At 53.4% G+C, this 24,265-nt stretch overlaps 6 protein-coding genes across 12 annotated transcripts; 4 read left to right on the forward strand and 2 right to left on the reverse strand.

The window, feature by feature from the left end:
- On the forward strand, nt 18–7,077 carry G6PC (glucose-6-phosphatase catalytic subunit). The gene is made up of 5 exons (XM_021377969.1): nt 18–2,963; nt 3,324–3,433; nt 4,170–4,278; nt 4,429–4,544; nt 4,826–7,077. The coding sequence occupies exons 1-5, from the start codon at nt 2,512–2,514 to the stop codon at nt 5,335–5,337; spliced, it is 1,299 nt and encodes a 432-aa protein (XP_021233644.1). The 5' UTR covers nt 18–2,511; the 3' UTR covers nt 5,338–7,077.
- Nucleotides 7,216–11,350, reverse strand: LOC110388557 (alanyl-tRNA editing protein Aarsd1-like). Of its 4 annotated transcripts, none has more exons than XM_021377963.1 (12): nt 11,180–11,348; nt 10,976–11,098; nt 10,741–10,900; nt 10,311–10,368; nt 9,803–9,959; nt 9,595–9,711; nt 9,273–9,403; nt 9,042–9,108; nt 8,794–8,885; nt 8,094–8,148; nt 7,542–7,636; nt 7,216–7,380 (listed from the first exon to the last, which is right to left on the reverse strand). In XM_021377963.1, the coding sequence occupies exons 1-12, from the start codon at nt 11,216–11,218 to the stop codon at nt 7,245–7,247; spliced, it is 1,230 nt and encodes a 409-aa protein (XP_021233638.1). In that variant the 5' UTR covers nt 11,219–11,348; the 3' UTR covers nt 7,216–7,244. The 4 variants fall into 4 exon arrangements, 3 of the variants coding, with proteins under 3 accessions (XP_021233638.1, XP_021233639.1, XP_021233641.1); XR_002432904.1 differs by having other exon boundaries at nt 7,334–7,380; nt 8,094–8,171; nt 11,180–11,350; XM_021377964.1 differs by lacking the exon at nt 10,976–11,098 and having other exon boundaries at nt 11,180–11,349.
- On the reverse strand, nt 11,562–13,678 carry PTGES3L (prostaglandin E synthase 3 like). 3 transcript variants are annotated; one of them, XM_021377979.1, is made up of 7 exons: nt 13,543–13,678; nt 13,054–13,167; nt 12,879–12,945; nt 12,459–12,557; nt 12,027–12,116; nt 11,885–11,938; nt 11,562–11,705 (listed from the first exon to the last, which is right to left on the reverse strand). In XM_021377979.1, the coding sequence occupies exons 1-7, from the start codon at nt 13,548–13,550 to the stop codon at nt 11,694–11,696; spliced, it is 444 nt and encodes a 147-aa protein (XP_021233654.1). In that variant the 5' UTR covers nt 13,551–13,678; the 3' UTR covers nt 11,562–11,693. The 3 variants fall into 3 exon arrangements, with proteins under 3 accessions (XP_021233654.1, XP_021233656.1, XP_021233655.1); XM_021377981.1 differs by lacking the exon at nt 11,885–11,938; XM_021377980.1 differs by lacking the exon at nt 11,562–11,705 and having other exon boundaries at nt 11,907–11,938; nt 12,027–12,136.
- Nucleotides 13,668–17,689, forward strand: RUNDC1 (RUN domain containing 1). The gene is made up of 5 exons (XM_021377967.1): nt 13,668–14,068; nt 15,017–15,175; nt 15,385–15,583; nt 15,771–15,878; nt 16,120–17,689. The coding sequence occupies exons 1-5, from the start codon at nt 13,748–13,750 to the stop codon at nt 16,983–16,985; spliced, it is 1,653 nt and encodes a 550-aa protein (XP_021233642.1). The 5' UTR covers nt 13,668–13,747; the 3' UTR covers nt 16,986–17,689.
- On the forward strand, nt 18,017–20,472 carry RPL27 (ribosomal protein L27). Its single transcript, XM_021377982.1, has 5 exons — nt 18,017–18,174; nt 18,275–18,357; nt 18,588–18,757; nt 19,370–19,480; nt 20,344–20,472. The coding sequence occupies exons 2-5, from the start codon at nt 18,277–18,279 to the stop codon at nt 20,390–20,392; spliced, it is 411 nt and encodes a 136-aa protein (XP_021233657.1). The 5' UTR covers nt 18,017–18,174; nt 18,275–18,276; the 3' UTR covers nt 20,393–20,472.
- IFI35 (interferon induced protein 35) lies at nt 20,981–24,240 on the forward strand. Of its 2 annotated transcripts, none has more exons than XM_021377971.1 (9): nt 20,981–21,140; nt 21,245–21,340; nt 21,781–21,933; nt 22,228–22,341; nt 22,645–22,789; nt 23,003–23,136; nt 23,287–23,476; nt 23,693–23,799; nt 23,983–24,240. In XM_021377971.1, exons 1-9 carry the CDS (start codon nt 21,126–21,128, stop codon nt 24,172–24,174), a joined length of 1,146 nt encoding a protein of 381 aa, XP_021233646.1. In that variant the 5' UTR covers nt 20,981–21,125; the 3' UTR covers nt 24,175–24,240. The 2 variants fall into 2 exon arrangements, with proteins under 2 accessions (XP_021233646.1, XP_021233647.1); XM_021377972.1 differs by having other exon boundaries at nt 21,781–21,921.

The following is a 24,265-nucleotide window of genomic DNA, read 5'->3' on the forward strand; positions in this document are numbered from 1 at the left end:
TGGGCACAATGCCCAGCATGGCCATGTGAGCATACACTGGCTGTACTCTTGGACCCTGCGTGCTAGCAGGACCCTTCTGCAGCAAAATAGGGGACAAACAAAGGAGTTAATGTGTAACAGCTGTATCAAGCTAGATTAATTGGTTCTGGTCCTGGCTGCTGCCTGGAGCCTTGTTCTCACCCCCCCCCCCCAGCTTGGGGACCCTTGCTCCAGTGCCTGCACAGCCCCAGCTGCAGGAGCATGGAGCCCATCCCCACTGCATTGGGCTGGGTTGGGGCTGCGGCATGCCAGGATTCAGTGAGGTTTGGCTCCAGCCCTGGCACATAGCAGGTGGCTGGCTACTGTGTCCCCAGGAGCTGTAAAGGGATCTGCCTTCCCCAGGGGCTGTGACATGATGGCCTTGAGGAACCCTAATGGCAGCAAGTATATTCAGGAGGTGCCTTGGATAGCACCAGGAGGGAAGCATTGAAACGTGGAGAAGGGACTTGGGGTGGGATTTGTTGCTTTGCATGCTCAGGCGATGGATGGGGGTGTCAGTTCTGGGAGCTTGGGGGAGCAGGTACCACGCTCCCTGTGCAGGGATGTGCTCCTGTGTGTTTACAGGCACTGCTTGGACTCTGCCCACATGCTGACGCAGGCAGTGCTGACCTTGTTTCCAGCCCCAGTGCTGCAATGGACTGAGAATCTTCTGGATGAAACCCTAGCACCAAGGGGCAGCCAAGTGTGACAGTGTGTGCTGTGCGTGCTCTGGCTGTGCCTGGTGGCTTGGGAACCGTGGGGACGCTATGTCCTGGAGCCAGCTGCTGTCACTGCAGGACATGCAACTCCCGGGCTGCCAGCACATCTGGCTGTGGCTGTAGGGGAGCTATTGTTCCCATTCCAGTTCCTGGCCTCTCCCAGCTGCAATCCTCATTTTGTTGCTGTGACTCTTTCCAAAGGGGCTGGAGTACGCTTGTCCCACTTGTCCCCATCCCCCAGATCCTTTTGCTCCCATTTTCTGCAGTGAAGCTTTTGAGGGATTAATTACTAACTGTTTCAAAACATAATGGATGTGGGAGCCAAGCCCATTGAATTCCTTTGCGCTGGCCAAAAGCTGCTCTTGGAAACACCAAAATGAGTTGCTGAGGAATTTAGTTTTGTGAGAGTAATTCTATTTCCGTGCAAACTACTGCTCCATTTTGGGTACTGGGGGTTAGGAAGTTGTGCTCTCCCTGAGGTGAGGCTCTCCCTGCTAGCACAGAGCAGGTGTTGTGGGGCTGGACCCCTGCCAGTCTGCACCAAGGTTTACCTGTGCTCACACTCCCCTGAGAGCATCAGAGCAGCCCCAGCTCCTTGGGGCACCGAGACTCAGCTCCTTGCAGAGCATCTGTGACATGACGCTCATGTGTGACCTGCTGCTCTGCCATGGCATCTCCAGCTTCTTGCTGCTCTGCACCTCAAGGTAGATCTCTAAACATTTTCATTGCCCTAAAGCAATCAGTGTTTGCCAATAATAACAGCCCTTCTTTGGCCTGGCAGCTGCAAGCGTGGATGTCATGGTGGTCGCTTGAGGCGGGGGGCAGAAAGGAGGGAGGGCACTCCCCTGCGACTCCCGCTGCTGCTGCTCGACACAGAATCTGCATTGCGTCAAACTGCACCAGGGAGCAGTTCAAGGTTCCCGACCTGAACTTTCTAGAGGAGTGAGAGATAAGTGGTACATTTTCACTGGCTGCTAATCATTAACATTCTGCTGTCTGCTCCTGCTGTGTGTGCAGCTGTGTGCCTGGGGCTCTGGCCAAGTGCCCTGTGCTGGTGTGCTGTGTGTCCCTGTAGCAGCCAGGGATGGACAGCCAGGTTTGTGCTGCCAGGCTGACCCCCATGTCCTGTAGATAGATCTGGTTCACCCTTAACTTCCAGAGAAGAACAAGAAAATAAATCTGTCAGCACTGCGTGTCTGGGGTGGAAAGGTGACAGGCAGGGACCCTGTGTGACAAGGGATGTCTTCAGCTCTATCTCCATTGCTGGGGGCTGGAGGGATTAACCTGGGGATGTGCTAGTTAGGATCGCTCCCTCTGCCTGGTTTGCACAGGTCCTGAAATCCCACAGATCTCAGGAATGCACTGCTGGAAGCCAAGACGTCCTCAGACCTTGCTCTTGAACTGTGGGGAGCTCCTGAAACAGCTTGGGACGTTTCCTGCTGAGAAGAGCACGGGTTGGGTCAGCCTAGCAAAGACCATGCAGAGCAGCGCTTTGGCAGCAAGTGCAGGTTTCAAAGGGGGTCAGGGTACTGGGTAGCCCCTGCTCTATGCATAGCCTGATCCACGCATCAGTGATGCTTGGGCCGATGGCAGAGGGATAGGATAAATGTCACTTCATCCCTCTGCAGGTGCTTAAAACCTCTCCCCTGTTAAAGCATTGGGGTTCACTAGCAGCTCAGGTGGTAGTTGTTTTTCCTTGGGAGCCTGGCAGAGCAGGGGCTGCAGAATCCCCCCTGAGTAATGAGGCAGTGAAGGGTTAAGGTTCCCACAGGGAATGCCCTATGTCACCCTGCAGTCTGTTTTTCACCTTTATGCAAGTTGTTCCAAACACGTTTGTAACAACCCACCAGTGATGCACCATTCAGCAAAAGTGGTTTTGGGTCCAAAGATCAATGCTGGGACAAGTGACCTATTGGCAGCAAACACGAACCCGTGGGGTATAAAACTGCGGCGGAGCACAGGACAGCCTGAACCAGGCAGGAGGCTGCGGAGGAGGATGGAAGCCCCCATGAACCTCCTGCATGATGCAGGCATCCAGGCGACGCACTGGCTGCAGGAGCATTTCCAGGGCTCTCAGGATTGGTTCCTCTTCATCTCCTTTGCCGCAGACCTCAGGAACACTTTCTTTGTCCTTTTCCCTATCTGGTTCCACTTGCATGAGCCAGTGGGCATCCGGCTTATCTGGGTGGCCGTGATCGGAGACTGGCTCAACCTCGTCTTCAAGTGGTGAGTAGTGCTGTGCTGCAGCTTGCTTGGATTAATACAGCCAGATGAGTGCCTAGTCCTGGTGTACCACCTTACTCCCTAAGCATGTGATGGGGGCAGGTAGCCTCTGCCCATGCTGGCACCATGGGATGGCTACTCATAGCCTGAAAAGGCATGGAAGGAGCAGGCAGATCCTCTTCTCAGAGCATCAGCTTGCTCCCAGGGCATTCCGGCTCCTCCTCTTAAGGGTTTGGGGATGGGGACAGGGACAGGTGCTGTCTGGGTGCTGTTTTGACACCTTCCAGCTCACAACCAGAGCCGGAACCACAGCCTGCTCTGGTGCCCAGGACCACCACAAACCCCTTTCTACTTTCATTTCAGGATCCTGTTTGGGGAGAGGCCATACTGGTGGGTGCATGAGACTGATTATTACAGCAACGCCTCTGCCCCGGCCATCCAGCAGTTCCCACTCACCTGCGAGACCGGCCCTGGTAGGGTCTCATGCTCTGAGGGAAGCAGCTGGCACTTTGTCCAGGGACCCAGGAGTCCTGATCGTATGCTGGGGGAGTGCTGACACAGCCAGAACTGTTACCTCGGCCACTATCACTGAGCTGTGGGGCCACTGCCATGCCCCATTGCAGAGCAGGCCTTTACCCTTAGCATGTGCAGATGTGGCGATTCAGTACAAACTCTGCCTGTACCAGGCTGCAGAGATAGTGGGGACCTGGAGCATCTTGTGATGGTGAAAGGCTGAGAGCTCTGGTGCTGCTAACTTGGAGAAGAGGAGGTTGAGAGGGGATCTGATCAGTGCCAATCAATATCTGAAGGGCAGAGAACAGAATCCATTTGGTGGTACCCAGCACCAGGACAGGGGGGCACTGGGCACAGGGAGTTCTATCTGACCGTGAGGAAGAACTTCTGTGCTGTGAGGGTGGCACAGCTGCCCAGAGAGGTGCGGGAATCTCCTTCTCTGGAGATATCCAAACTCACCTGGATGCATTCCTGTGCAACCTGCTCTGGGAAAACTGCTGGAGGGGGGGGTTGAACTGGGAGAGCTCCAGAGGTCCCTTCCAGCCCCCACAGTTCTGTGATTCTGTGCTCACTGTGCCACACTGTCACCTGCCTGCAGGCTAGGGATGGGTGCTTGGTGCTGGAGCCCCTGGGGCACGAGGGCAGCAGGGACAGCTTGCTCTGAGGGGGCTGACCTGGGCCCTGCTTCTCACTCAGGGAGCCCCTCCGGCCATGCCATGGGTGCAGCAGGAGTGTACTACGTCATGGTGACCGCCCTGCTTTCCATCGCCATGGGCAAGAAGCAGTCAAAAACACTGAAGTACTGGTGAGTGTGTGCCAGCCCTGACCCGCAGATGAAAGGGATGCAGGCGGACACTTTCAGGCAGCAGTACCACAAGTGCTCGGGCACCACTCAAAGTCCGTAGTGTCAGCGTGTCCCAGTTCTGGTGCTGATGGCACTCTCTACCCCTTGCAGGATTCTGTGGACCGTGCTTTGGACAGGGTTCTGGGCTGTTCAGATCTGCGTCTGTCTGTCCCGCATTTTCATCGCTGCTCACTTTCCCCATCAGGTCATCGCAGGGGTCATATCTGGTGAGCTCACCTCATTTCCATCCCCTCCAAAACTTACTGCACCCCTATGCTCCCATTGTGTGCACAGGAAAGGAGCAGGGGCAAGCAAGAACTGCAGACAATGGCTCTGCACTTGCTGCTGTTGAGAAAGAGCCTTTGTCCGTGTGCCATTGGATGTGGGCTGGGGGACATAGGAAGAAGGGTTTGCAAGTGTCAGGGTGCAGCAGTGACCGTCAGGTCTGCACTGCACTCTGGAGCCATTTTCATCTCTCTCTGACCACAAGTACCTCCTCTCCTGGCAGGCATGGCCGTGGCTGAGACCTTCCAGCACATCCACTCCATCTACCGTGCCAGCCTCCGCAGGTACCTGGGCATCACTTTCTTCCTCTTCAGCTTCGCCCTGGGCTTCTACCTGCTACTGCGGATGCTTGGTGTTGAACTGCTCTGGACGCTGGAGAAGGCACAGAGGTGGTGTGCCCATCCTGAGTGGGTCCACATCGACACTACGCCCTTTGCCAGCCTTCTTCGCAACCTGGGCATTCTCTTTGGGCTGGGGCTGGCCCTGAGTTCCCACATGTACCTGGAGAGCTGCCGGGGGAAGCAAGGCCACCAGCTGTCCTTCCGCCTAGGCTGTGCTGCCGCCTCGCTGCTGGTCCTGCATCTCTTCGATGCCTTCAGGCCACCCTCACACATGCAGCTGCTCTTTTATGTCCTTTCCTTCTGCAAGAGCGCAGCCGTGCCGCTGGCCACCGTCGGCCTCATCCCCTACTGCATCTCTCAGTTCCTGGCCACGCAGGACAAGAAGGGTGTGTAGGGGCAGGTAACAGCATGGCCACCCTGGCTCGGGGCTGGGGACAGGAACCATGGGACCGTGGGGGTTGTGCTGGTTTCTCCCCGTTACAGCTTCATGGGCTGACTCCAGCATGGCATGCACCCGCGGTGCCGGATGTGCCACAGGCGCCGGTGGCACAAGGGATGGAAACGTCAGGAGCAAGGCACTGTGCAGTTGTGGGCGCTCAAAAGCTGTGGCAAGGCAGCTCTGTAGGGGCACAGGCAGGAGGTGGAAACAAATACCAGTTCATGGGAGCCCCCAGCCCCAAGGCTCCTCAGCCCCTGGGACAGCTGACCAGTATTCACTGCTGTGCGAAGCAGCTCTGGGTACATCTGTGTGTATACATGCACATATATATAGGGGTGTGTCAGTAAACAAGGGATATTTTATTAAAGCTGAAGGTGTATTTTATTGGTGAGTTCAGCTGTCTTGTGGATGTGGGGATGGTGCCCAAGTGCCATCCCCAGGGCCAGGGAGGCTGTTGGTGCTGCAGGAAGGATATCCCTTCTCAGGTCCTGCTCCTGCCTGCTGCGAGGCATGGCTGGAAACAAGGAGAGGCAGCACAAGGCTTCCCCAAGTCTTCCTGCTGCCCAGAACACACAGGTGTGTAGAGGAGAACTCAGGAGTTCTGGGAAGATGCATGGAGGTGTCCTGACCAAAGTCCAGTAGTGGCTGCACAGAGGGCAGGGAGGCAAAGCTGCTTTTGTGCTCTTTGTTCAGGGGCCCTGTACATACCACGTGTCAACAGCGAGGACACATTCATGTCAGCTCGCTGCTAAGGGCAGCAAGTACAGCTTCGAGACCCAGCAGGCTGAGGCTCTGCGGGGTCTTTGCAGCACTACTTGGCAATCCCACATCCCCTGTACCCTGCCCCATTAGTAAAACAGCTGGCAACAATAGGAGTGACTCCAGTACATACGCCCACGAAGCATGGTTAAAGCTCATGAGATTAATCAGTGCATGCTGGCAACTGTCAAGAGACACGGTGCACGTACAAGCTGTGTGCAACCCAGGTGCTCTCAAGTGCAGGCTGGACATGGTGTCTAATGCTGCATGCACGAGGTGATAAAGAACAAACAGCAGATCGTCTGAACCTCATGCTAAAATCCTATCTGAAGCAAAGTGGGCTGTAAACATCTAAGGATAGAGATCAGCTGTGGAGCTCGTTTTCTACAGGAAAAGCTTCTCTAGGAAGCTTACCTAGGTCAGCAACTCCCAGGTTTCCATGGGCTGGAAAAGGGCAGTGTTGGCCAAGTTGTCAGTCCAGCTGGGCAAGGATGCAGCCAGCACCACTGAAGGCTCTGGGTGCCCTGTGCATCAGGAACAAGGACTGCTGCTTTCCCTCCTCCTGCAGCAAAGTGTCACAACAGGAGCTGATGGCCTTTACAGCCTTGACCTTTAGCCTGATCCTGCTACTCACAAACAGCTCAATAGCTGGCAGAGGGCTCTGCTCTTTGTTAGGTGACAGCTCAACATGTCCAAGCGAGGAAACCATGTGAGGCCGCTGCTATTCTGTATGATCATGATAGATAAACATCTTTAGGATGGAGGTTTGTCTCACTTTATTTTTCGGTTTATTATCACCATCTTGACTAAACTTGCCATGCTGGCTCTAGGAGGGAAAAAAAACCAATACCTAGTCCAATATCAGGTGCTTTTTGACCATAGCTCTTCAGTGCCCTCTTTGTTTCTGCAGCTGAGGTCATAGCAGCCTTGGGAACTGCTGGCAGAAAGGGCAAGCAGGAGAGACATGGAGTAGGAGTCCTTCCTAACCCCATGGGATTTTACATGGGACTTTTTTTGTCTTTATTCTCTGCGAGAGAACTTAGCAGAGATCATACAAAGCAGGGATGACAGCCCTACTTTTAAAATTATTATTTTTATTTTTTTTACACTTCATCTTTTTGTTGACTGATGAATTCTTGGAGCAGAGCTTGCACTTCTCCTCGACGACTCATCTTGGTTGCCTTGCCCTGGTAGCGGCCTCGCTTCCCGGCTCCTTTGCCTTCCAGCAGCTCTGCCACCCTGTAGTAACATTAGGACATGCTGAAGGCCACTCACTTGCAGAGGAAAGCAGCTTGTCCTAACCTGCTCAGTGAGCATACAAGGGTCCATGCCCTAATTACACAGCTCAGCTGCTTGGGTAGAAGTCTCACTAATTTTAAAGAAACCACAGAACACAGTACCTGGGACCTAAATTCTCAACAGCTTCAACAGATCCAGCTAGAAGAAAGAGTCCTGCTTCTTTTTCATCTCCCACAGTCAGGAACAGCAGGGTTTCCTGTAAACAGAGAGAGGGACCGTGCCCCCAAAGAGCCAGTGCCTTCCTTTTCCCATTGAGGCATGCAAACAAGCTGTAAGTTTGTGCTCATTACTGAAACTCAATTCGAAGTAAGAGGGCAGGAGCTTTTGAACTTTTCATACTGAATTGTATACTGTGGGGGACCGAACAGGTATTGGAGTATCCTAAGTTAACATGTCCAAAGAGGTTCTGTACAGCTTTCTGCGATACAGGCTCTTCTACAAAGCTCTGAATTTTCACTGCTGTATTTTTTGACTACCAAGGATCCCCAGCACACTGAGGCTGCTAGGGACCACAACCTTGTCTAACTTTTGGAAGGAAAGAGACCTGTAGCTTGTGACTGTGGTGCAAATAGAAGCCTATCCAGCCCTTGCCCGTGCTACAAAGTTGAATGAAAACACCACTGGTGTCAGGTTAGTCTGTATCAATGACTTACCTCTTTCCCAATCTCATTAGCGATGATGTTCATAAACTCAGAGTCACCCTCCTTCCTGCATGGACAGGTAAAAAGCCACTTCAGAGAGAAAGAAAAAAATCGACACCAGAGTCCAAAATATTAATAATACACAGCAGGCAATGACTCCCCAAGCCTAGCTTTTTTCAGTTTTCCATTTTGTTTGCTTAAGACTAAAATTTCCATCAACCTCAGAGAAGTTGAAAGGTAAGATCTGCAAGCACAGCCTACAATTGTGCTTGAGGTTTTGGTCTCTTGCAACCAGCCTGCAGATTATTTTTTTCTTTCTACACATATAAATCCTTTTTGTAATTTCCTTGGATATATTAGGAATTGTATTTCCGTGGATATATTAGGAATTACTTAAGTGTTTAAGAAATCGAGCTCCTCAGTTTTATTTGAAATTATTGTGGCCAAAAAGACATCAGACAGACACAATCATTTCTTAGCTATAAAATCAGAGGAATTCAGTCACTGAATTACTAACACATTTCTTTAGCTACACAACCTTCCAGCAGGCCCAGACAGTTCTATCCACCTTGTTTGTATTTGTCCTTGAGGAATCTTTGACTTCTTTTAAAATATAATTGTCATAAATAAGCCTGAACAGGTGTTGGGGAAATGCAGCTGTCATAAATCATATACCACGGGTTCTTATCCTTTTCCCTGAACTCCCCCATACCTGTGTAAAACAAACAGCGGACTTTGAACAGGTTTGTTTTTGAAATCCTGGGCTATCAAAACAGCAATGTCTCTTAGCAGGTTCAAATTATTCTGAAAGAAAAGTGAAAAAGCAGTACTGCAGATGGTCAAGCCAGCATGAACACTCAGTTGTGTTCCCAGAACTGGAAGCAGTTTTGATAACGCCTAATTTCAATAGCTCAGGTCTCCAGGAAGCAGATAATCTGCTTTCCCCAGCCAACCTCATACCTTCTGAAGCAGTTTCACAGAACTCTGCAATCTCTTCACAGCCTCTACATGCTCACCTGGTCCATTTCTGAAAGAGAAAGGAGAATGTGGAGCACTGCTCTGAAGATTTATTAAGGGAGCAAAACCAGATAACATATAATAAAAAGCACCATGTAGATGCACCTGAGATTTACGCTATATTTGTCAGAAGGAAAAATAAAGATGAAAGAACCAAAGTGAAAAGGGTATTACTTCAGCAGTGAGGTTAGGGCCTTCTCAGTACGGTGACTTTGTTCAACTGACTTCAGCACTCTATTTCCTGCCAGGAAAACCAAGTTGGTTTTGTTCTTTTTCCCTTTCTCTGTGCAAAGAAGTTTAATAACCTTAAACAGAAAAACACCCAGGTTAGGAAAGCAGAATGGTATTTTGCTTTTACCCTTGTAGGTGGTCTGCTCTTCCCCTTTTCCCTCCAGCACAATTTCAAGCAGACCCTGTATCTCCAGGATTTCTGCTGTTCTTGAGCTGTTTGTGTGGGTTGAGGGCTCCTGGAGGTAATGCGGCTGCAGCCCCCTACCTGCAAGTCACTCAGGTTGGAGACATGAGTCCCACAGCACATGTTGGAGTCTATGCCTTCAATGTCTACAACTCGAACTGGCCCCATGTGGTCACCTGGTAAGCCACGGCTTCTCACCTAGCAAAGCAGGAGAATGGCAGACAAACGAATATCCTTGCTGCAATTGCTTTGGTCCCATGGTTATCATCAGCTCTCTCCCATCACTCACTGTTTCAACCTCAGGGTCATCTGCAGCCAGTTCCCGCACTGTCACAGGTATCCTCTCCCGGATCTTCTCATTCACACTCTGCTCCAGGGCCTCCATTTGCTCTGTGGTCATGGAAGGGGTGTCCAGCTCAATGACACTCTGCTGTCGGCCGAGCTCCCTGCACAGATGAAGAACATCTGCTGTGTGAAGAGCAGGTGGAAGATCCCTCCAGGCAGCACAAAGTGCCATCTGAGAGGAGCTGCTGGGAACATGACTGAAACCAAACACTTCTTTCCTCTCCCTGATATTTAAAGAACATCAGACGCACATCATGCCCATGGTATAGGACAAGACAAAGCAAATAGTTTGCATACATTGCCTTATTTCAGCCAGTCCTCCCAGGCCTTCTGTGCTTAGGTGAAATATCACAGCATATGCTGCTTTCCATTACCAATGTGCACCTCCTCCTGGCCTGGCAGCACACACACACCAGGTGAGGCTAACGTTAATGGGTGCTTTTCCAGCTCACCATGAAGTTGTTTTGAATCCAAACATCAGATCTGCCATGGCAGTGATGAGGTGCTGTCCTGGAAGAGATGTACAAGCAGTGGCTTTGAGCTTGGGATGCAGGGAAGAGTTCTCCATCAAACTGCATGCACTTATTCTGCCGACATTCCCCGTGGCGTTTGGGACCGGTCCTGGAGCTGGGAGGCTGCTGGTGGCAGCCAAGGGGGACAGCTATCACAGGGTGGTCCTCTGGAGACCCAGGGGCAACACGACGCACTCTGAGTGCCCCCGGTGCACTGTGTGTTGCCTCCAGTCCCATGCAGGCGCTTTGCAAGCAAGGTGGGGACAAACGGGGAGGAGAAACCGGGAGACGAACCGGGAGGGGGACGAAGCACGCGCTACCCTCACCACCCGACCCAGCCCCAGCCCCAGCCCCAGCCCCAGCCCCGCACCCGAGTGCTGCTGCATGTGATCGAAGCGGCGTTCCCAGTCCAACGACAGTAGCACGGCGCTGCCCGGCTCCAGCGCCGTCTCCACGAAGTGCAGGGCCTCGGGGCCGCGCCGGGTGACGCGCAGCACCGGGACAGCGCCGATGAGGCCGCGGTCATCGGGCTGCGGAGATAGGAAGTCGGTGTTCGGGCCCGGCTGTGTAGCCTCGCTCCCAGCCCGGTCCCAGCCCCTCCGTACCTGCCCGCCGCCCTCGGGGAAGAGGATGGTGTCCTCCAGCACCACCTGGAAGCCGCGCACCGGTTCCCCCCCGCCCTCAGGCCGCAGCTCGGCCTCCCGGCACGACACCACTTTGGTGGCGAACTGCAACGCAGAGCCGGCGGCACCATGAGGAGCGGGGCTAGGCCGGGCCGGGCCGGGCCGCACCGCCAGCCCCACAGCTACCTGCCGGGCCCAGCTGTCCCGCTGGCACTGGAACACCATGGCAGCGGCACACCCGCGCGAACCCGAGGCTCCGGGGAGACGGCGCGCGCCGAGGAACACGCAGCCGGCAGGCACGACCGTCACGCTGCGGCTGGGCGGAACCTGCGGGCTGGCGGGCGGGGCCCCCAGAGCGGCAGATACAGCTCGGAGCGCGCTGCCACCGGGCGGAGCTCCGCCCCGCAAGACGGCCCTCCTCTGCCCTCCCCTCCCTTCCCGCGGATCCCCGAGCACACGGCACGCAATGGCGCAGGGCTGCAGCATCTCGTGTTTATTGCCGAGCGCGTAACCGGCACCGGGAAAGCTTGCAGCTCTCGCCGCCGTGGATTGGGGTCCGCCGCACTCGGCTGCAAACCGCTGTCGTTCCTCGGGCTCCAATTTCCTCGGGGAGCAACGCCCGTGTCCAGGCTCGTTGCTGTGTGCTGCTGGTGTACCGGGAGAGTCTTGTGGAGCCGCGCTGTCTCTGAGGAGCTGGGCTTCAGAGGTCGTCCTGCAGAGAGGGATGAGAAGCGTAGTGGGAAGAAGCCAGCAGCACCCACTCGGTGCTGCCCGGGAGCCCCTGGGTGCATCCCCACAGCACACTGCAACCCAGGGGACAGCAGCTTGAGCAAGAAGAGTGCCAGGGACTTCTGGAGTGCCTGGGGGATAGAGCTCCCGGGCTCTACTCACATCCAGGTCATCCATGGTTGGAGGGGGGGCTTTGTCTGTCACCCTCTGCAGGAGCTGGATGGGGAACAAAGATCTGTGGAAACTGCAAGGCTGGCTGTCCCCCACTACGCCAGGCACGCTGTGCACACAACACCAGGCTCACCTCTGCATACTCCTCCACCATGGCCCTCTCCACCTCCTCGTCCCCTTCCCAGTCTCGCCAGTTATCAAAGTCAACGGAGAGCCAGGCTGGCTGTGGGCAGAGAGGATCCCCTGAAGAAGGAAGCAGCATGGCCCTGACCTCACACAGAGCAAGCATGGACTACTCCTGCATAGGAGAACATCCCTGTGACTGCAGCAGCCAGTCCTGACCCTACCCACATCAAGGGATGGAGGTGCCACATCCTCCTCCGAGGGCATGAGTGGGCTGATAGGGACCAGGAGGCATTCCTGTGTCTGGCTACTGGAAGCTCTATTTTGGGGTGCCTCTACTGGGCCCAGGGTATCTGTCCTGGGGCACGTGGAACCCAGGAAGCCACTGGACTGGGTATAGACAGTCCCAAAGGCTCTCCTTACTGTCCGGTGCCATATGCACCTTGATGTTTTCCTTGGTGATGCGGGGCCAGGCCACTTTCTCCTTCCACTTCCTCATAAAGCAGGTGATAGAGCGGTCAGAGCGCTTCTCTCGTGAGTCCTGCCAAGAGATGGGGATGCCTCCCCTCAGTGCCTGCTGTACTCCTCTCTAATCCACTGCACATACACAGAGGATCAAAGCTCAGTCACACTTGGCTTGTGGGACACAGAACCATGGAGAAGAGTTGTCTGCAGCCCAATACCGTGGTGCAAGTGACAGACCTAGGGTCAGGGTTCCCAGGCTTGCGCTCGCCCCACTCAGGCTCTCAGGAAATGAATGGAATTCAACTCTAAGCTGCGCAGCTCAGGACAGCACAGGCTCTGTTCAATTCTGAGCATGCTGCAGGGTGTCAGGGGATGGCTTGCTGGAGAGAAGCCTCACCTTGGAGTTCACTCTGGCATACAGGTTGATCTCATTGTAGAATTCTACTCCATCTGCATTTTTGCAACTGCCAAAATAGATACTTGGTTTAGGACAGAGCTGACTCGATGCTTCACTGGCTCATACAGGGTCCTCCTGTCGCCCAGGTCCTCATAGCTCCAGGCCTACAGCTTACCTGAACACCAATCGGTGATCCTCAATGATGACCTGAACATCTGTGCTGTCCTCCACGCAGAACTCCAGGAAAACGTACCGTGGGCGGTCATACCACAGTGTCTTTGCGTGTTGCCTAGGAAAACACGAGATGTGGGTACTTCCACAGAACCTTCGGTGCAGCAAAGACAGACTGCACATAAGGCACGAGCACAGATTTGGGCCAAAGCCTCGTTGGGCCCCTCATGGGCTGCACTGCAGGCACCGTGGGGCCAGTTACTCAGTGAGTGGCAGCAAGAGCGCCTAAGTGCACACTGTCAGGCCTATGGGCTGCAGCAGGCCATGATAGGTCACCCCTGCCATGTCCCTGTTACCAGCAGCCGCTGCCCTGGGGCCCTGCCCGGGGGCCTGCTTTGGGTGCTGGCCCACGCCTTGTGTGGGTGTTTGGGACTCAACCGGCCGCAGCCCCGGGACCCTGCCACGCGCTGTCCCGTGGAGCTGCCCCGCTCACCTCGCCATGTCCGTGCCGGCCCCGCCCCTCACTATTTCGGACCGTCGGGAACAGGGCCAAGCACTCTCCTCCCGGACCCTCCGAGCCTCAAGGGGGCGTTCTGGCAGCTCGCGGCGGGGACGCGTTCCGGTGCCGCGCAGGCCCCGCCCCACCTGCGCCGCGGCGGGAAGATGGCGGCGGCTGCGCAGCGCAAGTGGCGGCCATAATGGAGTCGGAGGGCGGCCCGCTCGGCCCGGGGGAGCGCTGGGCACCGGTGGGTGCTGTGACGGTGGAGCAAGAGGAGGAAGAAGACGAAGAAGAGACGGCGGCAGAGTCGCCGCGGTCGGTGCCGCGGTTGCGGGCCGAGCGGCGCCGCCTGCACGGGGCACTGCTGGCGCTGGCCTCGCACTTCGCGCAAGTGCAGTTCCGGCTGCGGCAGGTGGCCAGGGCCGGCCCGGCCGAGCAGCAGCGCCTGCTCCGCGACCTCGAGGAGTTCGCCTTCCGCGGCTGCCCCGCGCCGCTGGCCCACGGACTCGGGGATGGCCCTGTGAGGACGCGGTGGGGTTGGGCACTGTGATGGGGTAGATGGTATCTCGTGTCCTGGTCGGGGGTGGCCTGGCTCCCGTAAGAGGCCTGCAGGAAAGGTGTGGGGGGATGCCATGAGGGAGTGCAGTGCCAGGATGAAGGGTAGTGGTCTTAAGATAAAAGAGAGTGGCTTAAGTTACATCTGAGGAAGATATTCACTGAAGGTTCTGAAGCACTAGCACAGGCTGCCCAGAGAATCTAGGGCTGCCCTATCCCTGGAGTTGTTCAAGCCCAGGTTGAGTGGAGTTTTGGGCAACCTGATGTCCCTCCCATGGCAGGGGGTGGAGCTGAACGGGTTTTAGGGACCCACCCAGCCTTGACAGTTCTGTGATTCTATGACTTGTTTAAAATCCAGTTAGCTATAGTTGTGCCCCTTCCCCCCTGCTGCGACAGGTGTCTGAGTTAAGGAGTGGTTGTTACAGCTGCCCAGCACCGCTCTGACTAGAGGTGTTGTATCATGCCAGATGTGCAGTGGGCTCTGAGCAGGCAGCAAGCATTCAGACAAGTCTACGTGAAGCTCAGTTCCAGGAGCATGCAGAGTCCTGATATGTTGAAGCTAGCTCTCTGGGACAGGCTTTAGAAGCCAGCTTTGTGTGTTGCTGCTCCTCTCTAAGATATGGTATGTCTTAGAAGATCTTTGCATAATGTGTGCCTGCTTGGAACAGTGTGTCCTTTGTTCCAGCCCTGTGAAATGGGGCTTGTCTGCAGAGGTTCTTCCTTTGTCACATGAGGTGCTGTGACCAGTGTCTCTCCTTGATGTGTAGGCACATCTTTGTCTTGAAATGACCTGTAATGTTCACCAATTAATTGCATGAACTGGAAACACTCCTCATATCACAATCCTGTTCTGTGGGGCTTGCCTGTGGTGGTAAATGTTTAATTTTATTTACTGGCAACTTTTTTTTTTCAGAGTGAGCAAGAGAAGCAGGAGCAAATTGAGGTTCAGAAGGAAAAGCAAAGAGAGCTGATCTTGCAGCTTAAGACACAGCTGGATGACCTAGAGACGTTTGCATACCAAGAGGGCAGCTATGACTCTCTGCCACAGTCTGTTGTTATGGAAAGACAGCGGGTAAGGCTCCTGAGGTTCTGTATTTCTCACAGTCATTAGTAATACAGTATCAATAGTTAGTCTGCATGCATGTATGTGGTCTTGTCATCCATTATGATTTTCACTGTGTGACAAAGGAGCCTGTTTCCAAGGTAGTGAGTGGAGTATTTTGGAGGTCACGGACACTAGTGCCACACAGTGAGGTGATACAATTGACTGATGTTTTGCAGATGATTATAGATGAATTGATTAAGAAGCTGGACATGAACTTGAGTGAAGATATTGCAACACTCTCTCCAGAAGAGTTGCGACAGCGTGTGGATGCTGCCATAGCACAGATTGTTAATCCAGCTAGGGTGAAGGAGCAGTTGGTGGAACAACTAAAGACACAAATAAGGGACCTTGAAATGTTCATCAACTTCATTCAAGGTCAGTGCTCAGTTTTCAGACAAGTAGATTGAATTGAGGAGGGAGTCTGCACATGTCAGAGAATGTTCAGAGCTGGTGGTGAATAGAAACAGACTGCCAAGCAAGAAGCAGGGTGTTTTAAGGGAGTATTGACCTTAATACTTGGGATACACAGTTTAAATTCACAAGTATGAAATTCTTGTTCTAGATGAAGTTGGAGGGTCTGGTAAAGTGGAAGATGGACACTGTGAGTGTGCAGGCAGAAAAAATGGTGGTGGTTCCTGCAAACCAAATATCTGGTCTTCTGGAAACAGAGGTAGGCACTGCTTGGCATGAAGCTTTGGCTCATTTCTGCTGTTACTCATTTGAGGTTTGTGGAGTATGAACCAGCATCCAGTTACATTAGCCTGTTTTTTAAGTTGTTCTTTATTTCTATTATTTATAAATTCTGTTGACAGAAGATTGTGTACAGTTCCTTTGCCCTTCTTAAAAGCAGATACGTTGATTCCTTAATGAGAAAGTTTGTGGTTTTTTATTCTCTTTTCTAACCTGAGCAGTGAACCCAGAAGATGCCAGAAAGATGAGAGAAACAGGCCTGCACCTCATGCGTCGCATGCTTGCTGTGCTACAGATATTTGCTGTTAGTCAGTTTGGTTGTGCTACTGGTCAAATTCCTCGCAGCCTCTGGCAGAAGGACCAAGCCAACAAGGACTATTCTCCCTTAATTAAGAAACTGGAGCTGTCAGTAGACCGGGTGAGGCAGCTAGCTTTGAAACACCAGCAGGAAGACCATGTTATCAGTTCTTCCGATCTGCAGGATGTTTCATTAGGAGGGAGAGATGAACTGACTCTGGCTGTGCGGAAGGAGCTGACCGTTGCTTTGCGAGACCTGATGGCTCATGGGCTCTGTGCCTCTTCTCAAGGGATGAGCCTGGTGTTGGCACCCATTGCATGCTTGATTCCTGCATTCACATCCTCGCCACAGACCATGCACCCCTGGGAACTCTTTGTGGAGTACTACAACACTAAAAATGGACAAGCCTTTGTGGAGTCTCCAGCTCGCAAGCTCTCCCAGTCCTTTGCCTTGCCTGTGACAGGAGGAGTCACCATCACACCCAAACAGAGCCTGCTGACGGCAGTTCACACGGTTCTCACTGAGCATAACCCGTTCAAGCGCAGTGCAGACTCTGAACTGAAAGCTCTAGTGTGTATGGCGCTAAACGAGCAGCGGTTGGTCTCCTGGGTAAACCTGATCTGCAAATCTGGAGCTCTGGTGCAATCTCACTACCACCCGTGGAGCTACATGGTAAACACAGGCTTTGAGGGTGCACTTAATATCCTCGGTCGCCTGAGCAACTTGAAGTTCAACCTCCCAGTTGACTTGGCTGTCCGCCAGCTGAAGAACATCAAAGATGCTTTTTGATGTATTTTTATTGTAGATCATCCACATTTCACAAGTGGCAGATATTGGTCTCCAGAAGTCTGGCCTTTTTTTTTTTTGCTTTAAGACCAAGTTTGGCTCTTTGAAATCAATACTTGCTTTTAGAGAAATCTTGATGCTGGTGGCTGGGTTTGGTACAGCACTTTATCCTGCCCTTCTTATGCAGTTCTGAGTAGCAAAACTGGTGAGCAGATGTATGCCATGCTAGGTTCTGGATGGGTGCAGGAGGGTCCTGACAACAGAGCCTGTCCATCGGAGCACAGTGCAGCTGAGCTGCTGTGCTGCTTCTGCAGAGTTATTTCAAAATTTGTGATCTAAACGATGCCACTGTGAGATGCCTCTCGGGAGAGCGAGGCAGTCTGATGGCTGCTTGGGAGTGAGAGTTTGGTTCCTTAGGTTTGATGTGGCTGTGCAGGGGTGAGGGATTTGTTTTCCCCAGTGTGAATGTAAGAGAACTGGGGGCAAATCCTGCTGAGGCCCAGGGACTGTGTACCGCACTGGGTATCCACAGAACCAGTGATGTTCAGGCTGCTGGACGGGGGGGGCTGACATTCCAATTACTTTCTGCAAACGTCCCAGAGGTCCTTTTCAGAAACTTCTGTGCAGAGGTCAGAGCACCAGCGGTGTGGTATTTCATAGCGGATGCATTAAACTGCTTTAGTAAGTGTCTGTGTGGGGAAAATCTATTTCTAGTGACTGTGTTTTAATTTATTAGCCTTTGCGGTGCAAGTGTGGTGGTTCATTTGGCTTTGTAATATTTATAATATCAGCTTAAGGTATCTGCAGTTCCTGATGGAATTAGGACTTGTCTGTCTGCTGTAACAGCAGCACCTCTGCTGGGCGTGGACTGTGTTGCTGCAAGGGATCCTGAAATGAAATTGCGAGAAGAGCATAAGTCGGCATTGCACTGCCGGCCCTCCCGTCACCGGGCAGAGCCGTCTGCCTTGTGGAGACGCCGAAGGTGTTGGGTCTGGGCCGCTGCCGGGGACGGTGCGGGAGGGAGTGGGCCGGGGACGGCCAGCTGCTGCCTCGCAACTGTGGCGTTGTGGTGCGCGTGCGCTGCCCTCCCGTAAAGATGAGACGGAAGTGACGCAAGGGGCGCGGGGTGAAGGGTCGCCGGAGAGGCAGGAACTTCCTTTTCCGCCTCGGCGCCATTCAAGTGACTGTGTTGGTGAGTTAGGGGTGGCTGCGAGATCTGCCTCCATCCGCGGGAACGGCTGGGTTGGGAACAGCCGGAGCCCAGTGCTGACCGCCGCGTGCTGTGTCTGCAGAGATGGGCAAGTTTATGAAGCCGGGGAAGGTGGTGCTGGTGCTCGCTGGCCGCTACTCGGGGCGTAAGGCTGTCATCGTGAAGGTGAGTGCGGGGCTGAGGGGGTTCCTGTAGAGCTGCCCTCGCTGCTGGCCCAGGACGGCCCCGGCGCTGCCCTGGCTGCTCGTGGAGAACGACCGGGAGCCCGCAGCGCAGCCGACGGCAGTGTATTTGAAGATGCCCGTGTATGTGCTCGGTTTCCCGGCTGGACGTTGCGCAGCTCAGGGTGGTAGTGACGATCGGTTGGCTGAGCGCGGGTGTGGGGTGTGTTTCAGAACATCGACGATGGCACATCTGACCGGCCCTACAGCCACGCCTTGGTGGCAGGCATCGACCGCTACCCACGGAAGGTGACAGCGGCAATGGGCAAGAAGAAGATAGCGAAGAGGTCTAAGATCAAGTCTTTTGTGAAAGTTTATAACTACAACCACCTTATGCCCACCCGGTGAGTGTGGTTATTTCAGCAGGACTAAAGTCTGATGGTAGGGGGGCTGAAAAAAAAACACGTTGTGCACTTTCAATGTTTGTAATTCTTGCTCGTTCTCTTTGGTAAGTGCTGCAAATTGTAGAGGTTCTCCGTTGTGTGGTGGAGTGTATGCGGGGCATACACTGTGAAAATAGTGACTTAGGGTTTGTAAAGCTGATGTGAAATATTAGCATACTGCTGAGATGACACAGCTGGCTTTTAATTTCAATCATGTTCAGTTTCATTTCAATTAATTGTGGAGTGTCACTGGCTGAACCTTTGAAGCTGTCTTGACAATTTGGTGCTCATGGCAGCTATTACCACCCAGCAGTGTTTTTCTTGTTCAGTTGTAGCTGCTGCTGTTACAGGCTGCCGAATACAAAATGCTATGCAGAGTTGCTTGTCTGTTGTCACAAGTGTACCTTTTTCTTTAATTTACTCTATTAAATGATTTTGCATGCTTCAGTGATTTGGTGATTTCTGGAATTAAACGATTTAAGTGCTATAATTCTTTAGCCTGATACTAACATGTACACATGACCTTATGCCAGATACAGTGACTGTCTCACACCTTGCTGCTCTCTTGTCCAGGTATTCTGTTGATATTCCCCTGGACAAAACTGTTGTCAATAAAGATGTGTTCAGGGACCCTGCTCTGAAACGCAAAGCAAGACGTGAAGCTAAGGTGAAGTTTGAGGAGAGGTAAGTTGGAAGCTCATAATCTTGATGGTGCCTCACTTTCTGGAGGACTCAGTGTGATAATGGTATTGCCCTAACTGAGTCCTAGATTGGACTGCCTCAAATTGCTTAAGTATGTTTTTGGAATGATTGCTTCTCTCTTGCTGTGCTTTGTCCCGTGGCCAGATAGGCCTTGTAGGTTGAGTTTGTCCATGTTTCTGTTTACAAATTCCAGTAGACTCATGTTGACAATTACTTTGCTGCTGCCCCGTACCAGAACAAGTGAGGCTGTTCAGGTGGCATGATATCTTGGCATCTTGCCACCTTGTGTCTACCAGATTCATGTCACTGGGCTTAGCATGACAGGGCAGTGCTCACCTTGCCCAGAAACTTTTCATGTTGGCAACCCTTTATTTCAGTATTTCAGTGCTCACTTCAGAAACCCGTTTCGTGGAAGGAGCTGTGCAGCTGCAGCAGGAAGCAGGGATGTCCTGCTGACAGCCCAGACAGCTGGGTGTTTTAAAGCGCATACGTAATGCATATCCTCTGCACATAAATGTAGGCAGTTCTTCTCTGTGTGTAACTAATGGGTGCATTCTGCATCATCTGAAGCTGTCCTGTGTGTGGAAACTGCTGCAGTGTGGGTCTCCCTCATGATATGATTTTAAGAGGAAAATCTGCAAGCTGATAATCACTTTGTGGGGACTTTGAGCTTTTGAAGAAAGTTTAGTTGGCAAGTTGGGGTGAAGAGACCAGGTGCATTACCTGTGGGTAAACAGAGTGCTGCTTTTTGCTTGTAGGGGGGGATATGGAGGGATTGGGTGCATGTTTTATGCTGTTGTCTGTTTGTATGAAGTAAACTCTAAAATGTGTTCCTCTTCTTTCAGATATAAGACTGGCAAGAATAAGTGGTTCTTCCAGAAGCTGCGATTCTAAATTTGAAATAGGACTGTTTCAATAAATGTTTATTAAAACCATCTTGTTTTGTTAAATAAAATTGCGTTGGTAGGCCTTTCTCTGTGGTGTAGATGTGCTTTGGGTGTCCATAGAAGAGTTGGAAAAGCAATTGTAAACCAGACAAGCTTTTGAGAAATGGAAGGGTGTGGGACCCTGAGCTGGGGGTGAACTGAGCTGTGTCTGCATGACTGCTGGGCACCTCGCTGCCTTTCGGGGCAGTAGGAGACGGCCTTTTCCACTGACTGCTGCTGAAGAGTCATTTCTTTTATTTCGGCCCATATTGGAAATGTCTTGGGGTAAATCCCCATCGGCGAATGTGGATGGGAGAGGGAAGAGGAATTAGTAATTCCAGATGATGGGGCTGAGAATTGCAGTGACTGAGCCAGTGCCAGGATGCTACTACGTTTTTGGTTACCGTTTTACACTGCTTATCGGCTGAGCAGTATCCTTTCCATGTCCAGACACAGCTGCTTCTCTGGGAACTGGGTTAAAAGCTCGGTTTTCCGGCTCTGCCCCTACCTGGGGGAGGCACGGGCTGGGCCGGCGCGGGACGGAACTTCGTCCAGCAAGCGCCGGCGCGGGGCGGGGCCGGGCTGCGGAAGGAAAAGCGAAAGCGCCGGGACGGGAGGAGCTGCGGGGTTGGGGGGGTGCTCCCGGGCTGCCGCTGGGTCCAGCCGCGCCGCCGCCGCCCTTCGCCGTCAGAGCCGCCGCCATGGAGTCGGAGGAGGTGCTGGCTCCACGCGGGGCTCACGGGCGGGCTGAGCCCCGGGGTGGGAGGGGAGAGGGGGGGCCGCGGCTCGGAGGCCTCGGCTCTGACCCCGCGTTCTGCAGGACTCCTTCGTGCGGCTGGCCAGCCCCCAGCGCTGGGAGAACTGCAGCCTGGAGATGAGCCCCGAGCGAGCCCGGCAGGAGATCGAGCAGTACAAGGTGCGTCCTGCCCTGACCGCGTCCCTTAGAGATGGATCGGGTCAGATCCCGATCCTCTGAGGCCTCTATTGCAGCCGGCCCAGAAACCCCACAGCTTCCTGGGCTGGAGCTGCTGCTCTTCTGAGTCTGCAGCCATCATGCTCGTAGCTTTTTGGTAGCAGCTTTTCACGTGTTATCCTGTCTCCTTGCAAACTCTGCACTGGGATGCCAGCAGATTTCCTGAGTTTTGTATCTTTCCCTCATGCACGTGGCACCAAACTGCTTAGCACAAGCCAGAAGTGGTGGAGAGGGGATACTCGCATCCATGGAGTGCCAGGACTGTGCTCAGGGCTGTGCATAGGGAGTATCCTGCTACCTGCCCAGACAAGCACGTGCTGGGTTTGGACACCCAGTGGGGACACTGTGTTGTTAACTGGGATTCTTAATGGTTCCTCTCACAGGATCTTTGTAGCGCTCTGGATCAAGACAACGCGATGCTGCAAAAGGACAAGGAAGGTGTAGAGCAAAGGTTACAACATGTGAAGAAAGAGAGAGAACTTCTTCAGAAAAATCTTAAGCAAAAGCCTCCAAATGATGAAAAGGTATCCCTCCAGGTGGGTGCTTGAAGGAACTGTTTTATGCACGGTAGCAGTGGAAAGTCTGGCTGCATTGCTCAGCTCACTGCTCTGAGATAACTTTGCTGGGATGCAACAGTGGTTATATGGAGCAGCACAGGGGGCCTGTACTGGGAAGTGAGCTTGTGCTGTGGAGGAGGGCTGCAGTGGGAAGCCAGGGTGGAGGATGGTGAGCAGAAAAATGGTGTAGTTGGAGTTGCTTAGATCAGAGAGCAGCTGTAATCCAGAACTTTGTGTTGATTCCCTTACTGCTCGCTATTTCTTTTCTTCCAGCTGGATATCTCTATGGCACAGGATGAGAAGAGCAGATTGACACAGGAGAAGCAGATGTTGGAAAACAAATTGGAAGAAATAAGGAAGAGGATCCTTTGGGAGGATCCCATGATGGTAACAGAGTGTGTGTAGGTACTCGTGCCCACTGGTGAGAGGTGTAAGCCAGGCTGGAGAGGCTGCTGGTGAATGCAGCTGGGCACTGTGTGTTGTTGGGCCCAGCTCTTGTCAGCCTGGGGCTCCTCTGCCAGGGCCAGAAGCAGTGGCTTTGGGACTCTGGGCACAGCTGGACCATAGGAGAGACTGCTAAGGCATGCCAGCTGTTTGGTTTGAGCCATGAGCTTGTTTCTCATCTGGGTTGGCAAGGACAGGCCTTGTACGGGGTGCAGTCTCTTCCAGTTGCTGTGTTCTCTAACCTAGATGCTGCATGCCTTGCCAGAGAGGAAGGTAGTGTTTAAGGGACTTACGACAGATAAGGAGGACATGAACAAGCTGGTGCTCACCCCTCTGATCCGCTATCCTCTGCCAGGGGGCTCAGCACTCATCACCTTTGAGAAGGCAGAGGGTAAGAGTGAAAAGAGCACTGCTGTGGGAAAGTGTCTGTGTCACTGGGGCTTGCCAAGCATCACTAGCAGCAGCGCTACAGCCACAACACTCATAAGCACTGCCTGTCCTGGCCAAGCCATCGTTGTGCAAGGCTATTCCCCTTTCCCAAAGCTTTCATTCTCCCATGCCCTGTCCTACTGATTGCTTGGGCTGAGGGCTTTTCCTTTTGCAGTGGCCCAGCGGGTGATAGAGATGAAAGAGCATGTGGTGGAGCTGAGCCACGGAGAGAACCCAGAAGACCTTGACCGGTGCCAAGTGCGGGTGCAGGCAGGTCCAGTGGACATACTGCTGCCATCTGCCCTGGAGGTATGTTACAAGGGCTCACGGCTGTGTCCTTCTCCACTACTGCCTGGGCTGGGTCACTGGTAGCAGCTCAGCCCAGCGCACCAGTACTGCAGATCTGATCTCATTGAGCTCTGCCCTGCTGCAACACTAACTAGCCTGTGCCACCCCCAGATTGGGCTCACTCGAGGCAGCAGGAGTATCCTGGTGTCCGGCCTGCCCAGCCTGGGCATTCCTGAGGACATCCTACTGGACAAGCTGGAGCTCTTCTTCAGCAAGACGAAGAATGGAGGCAGTGAGGTGGAGAGCAGAGAGTTCCTGGATGACTGTGGCCAGGTGGTGCTGACCTTCACACAGGATGGAGGTGTGTGGGACACACTGGGCACAGGGCCATTGGCAGGAGGGAAGCAACCCAGCCAGCTCTGGGAAGCACTGGTTGTCTCCTCAGAGCAGATGGAGCTGTGAGGAATGGGGATCGGAGACTGAGCTGCAGCTGAGTAGTGATGGTGATCATGCCAGAAACATAACCAGGAGTTCAGCAGGGGCCTGTGGAGCTCAGGGCTTTCTTCTCTATCTCCAGTGGCCGAGCAGCTAATCACTAGAGGGCAGGTCCAGGTGCCTATTGGGAAAACAAAATACAAACTCAAAATATCACCCTACATGAGCGGAGATGTCACCAACCTGCAGGTAAGGAAGTGCATGCACTCTGATGCAGAGTAGCACCTACCAGCTCCAGGGGAGCCAGCACTGGCTGAGGGCTCCTGAACAGCCTGAGGGGTGTGTTTCTGGTCTCCTTGCCTGCTGGGGGACCCTATGTCCATGCTGGCCATGCAGCATGGGGGCTGCAGCTCTCTCTTTCTCTGTGCCTAGCTGCAGCCCTTCCGCTGCACCAGGACCGTTCTGCTCTCGGGGATCCCAGATGTGCTGGCTGAGGAGCCCATGAGGGATGCGCTGGAGATCCATTTCCAGAAGGACAGCCGTGGTGGAGGAGAAGTAGACATCCTTGGCTACGTCCCAGCTGGGCGCTGGGCAGTGGCTGTGTTTAGGGAGGACGTGAGCTAGTGCTGACCAGTGCTGTCAGCCTGGCCTATCAGGAATTCAGTGTGTGAATTAAAGAGCCTGCACGGAGCTCTGTGTTTGTTGTGCTGGGGGT

The sequence above is a fragment of the Numida meleagris genome, chromosome 26 (genome assembly GCF_002078875.1).
Source record: "Numida meleagris isolate 19003 breed g44 Domestic line chromosome 26, NumMel1.0, whole genome shotgun sequence".
Classification (NCBI taxonomy): domain Eukaryota; kingdom Metazoa; phylum Chordata; class Aves; order Galliformes; family Numididae; genus Numida; species Numida meleagris.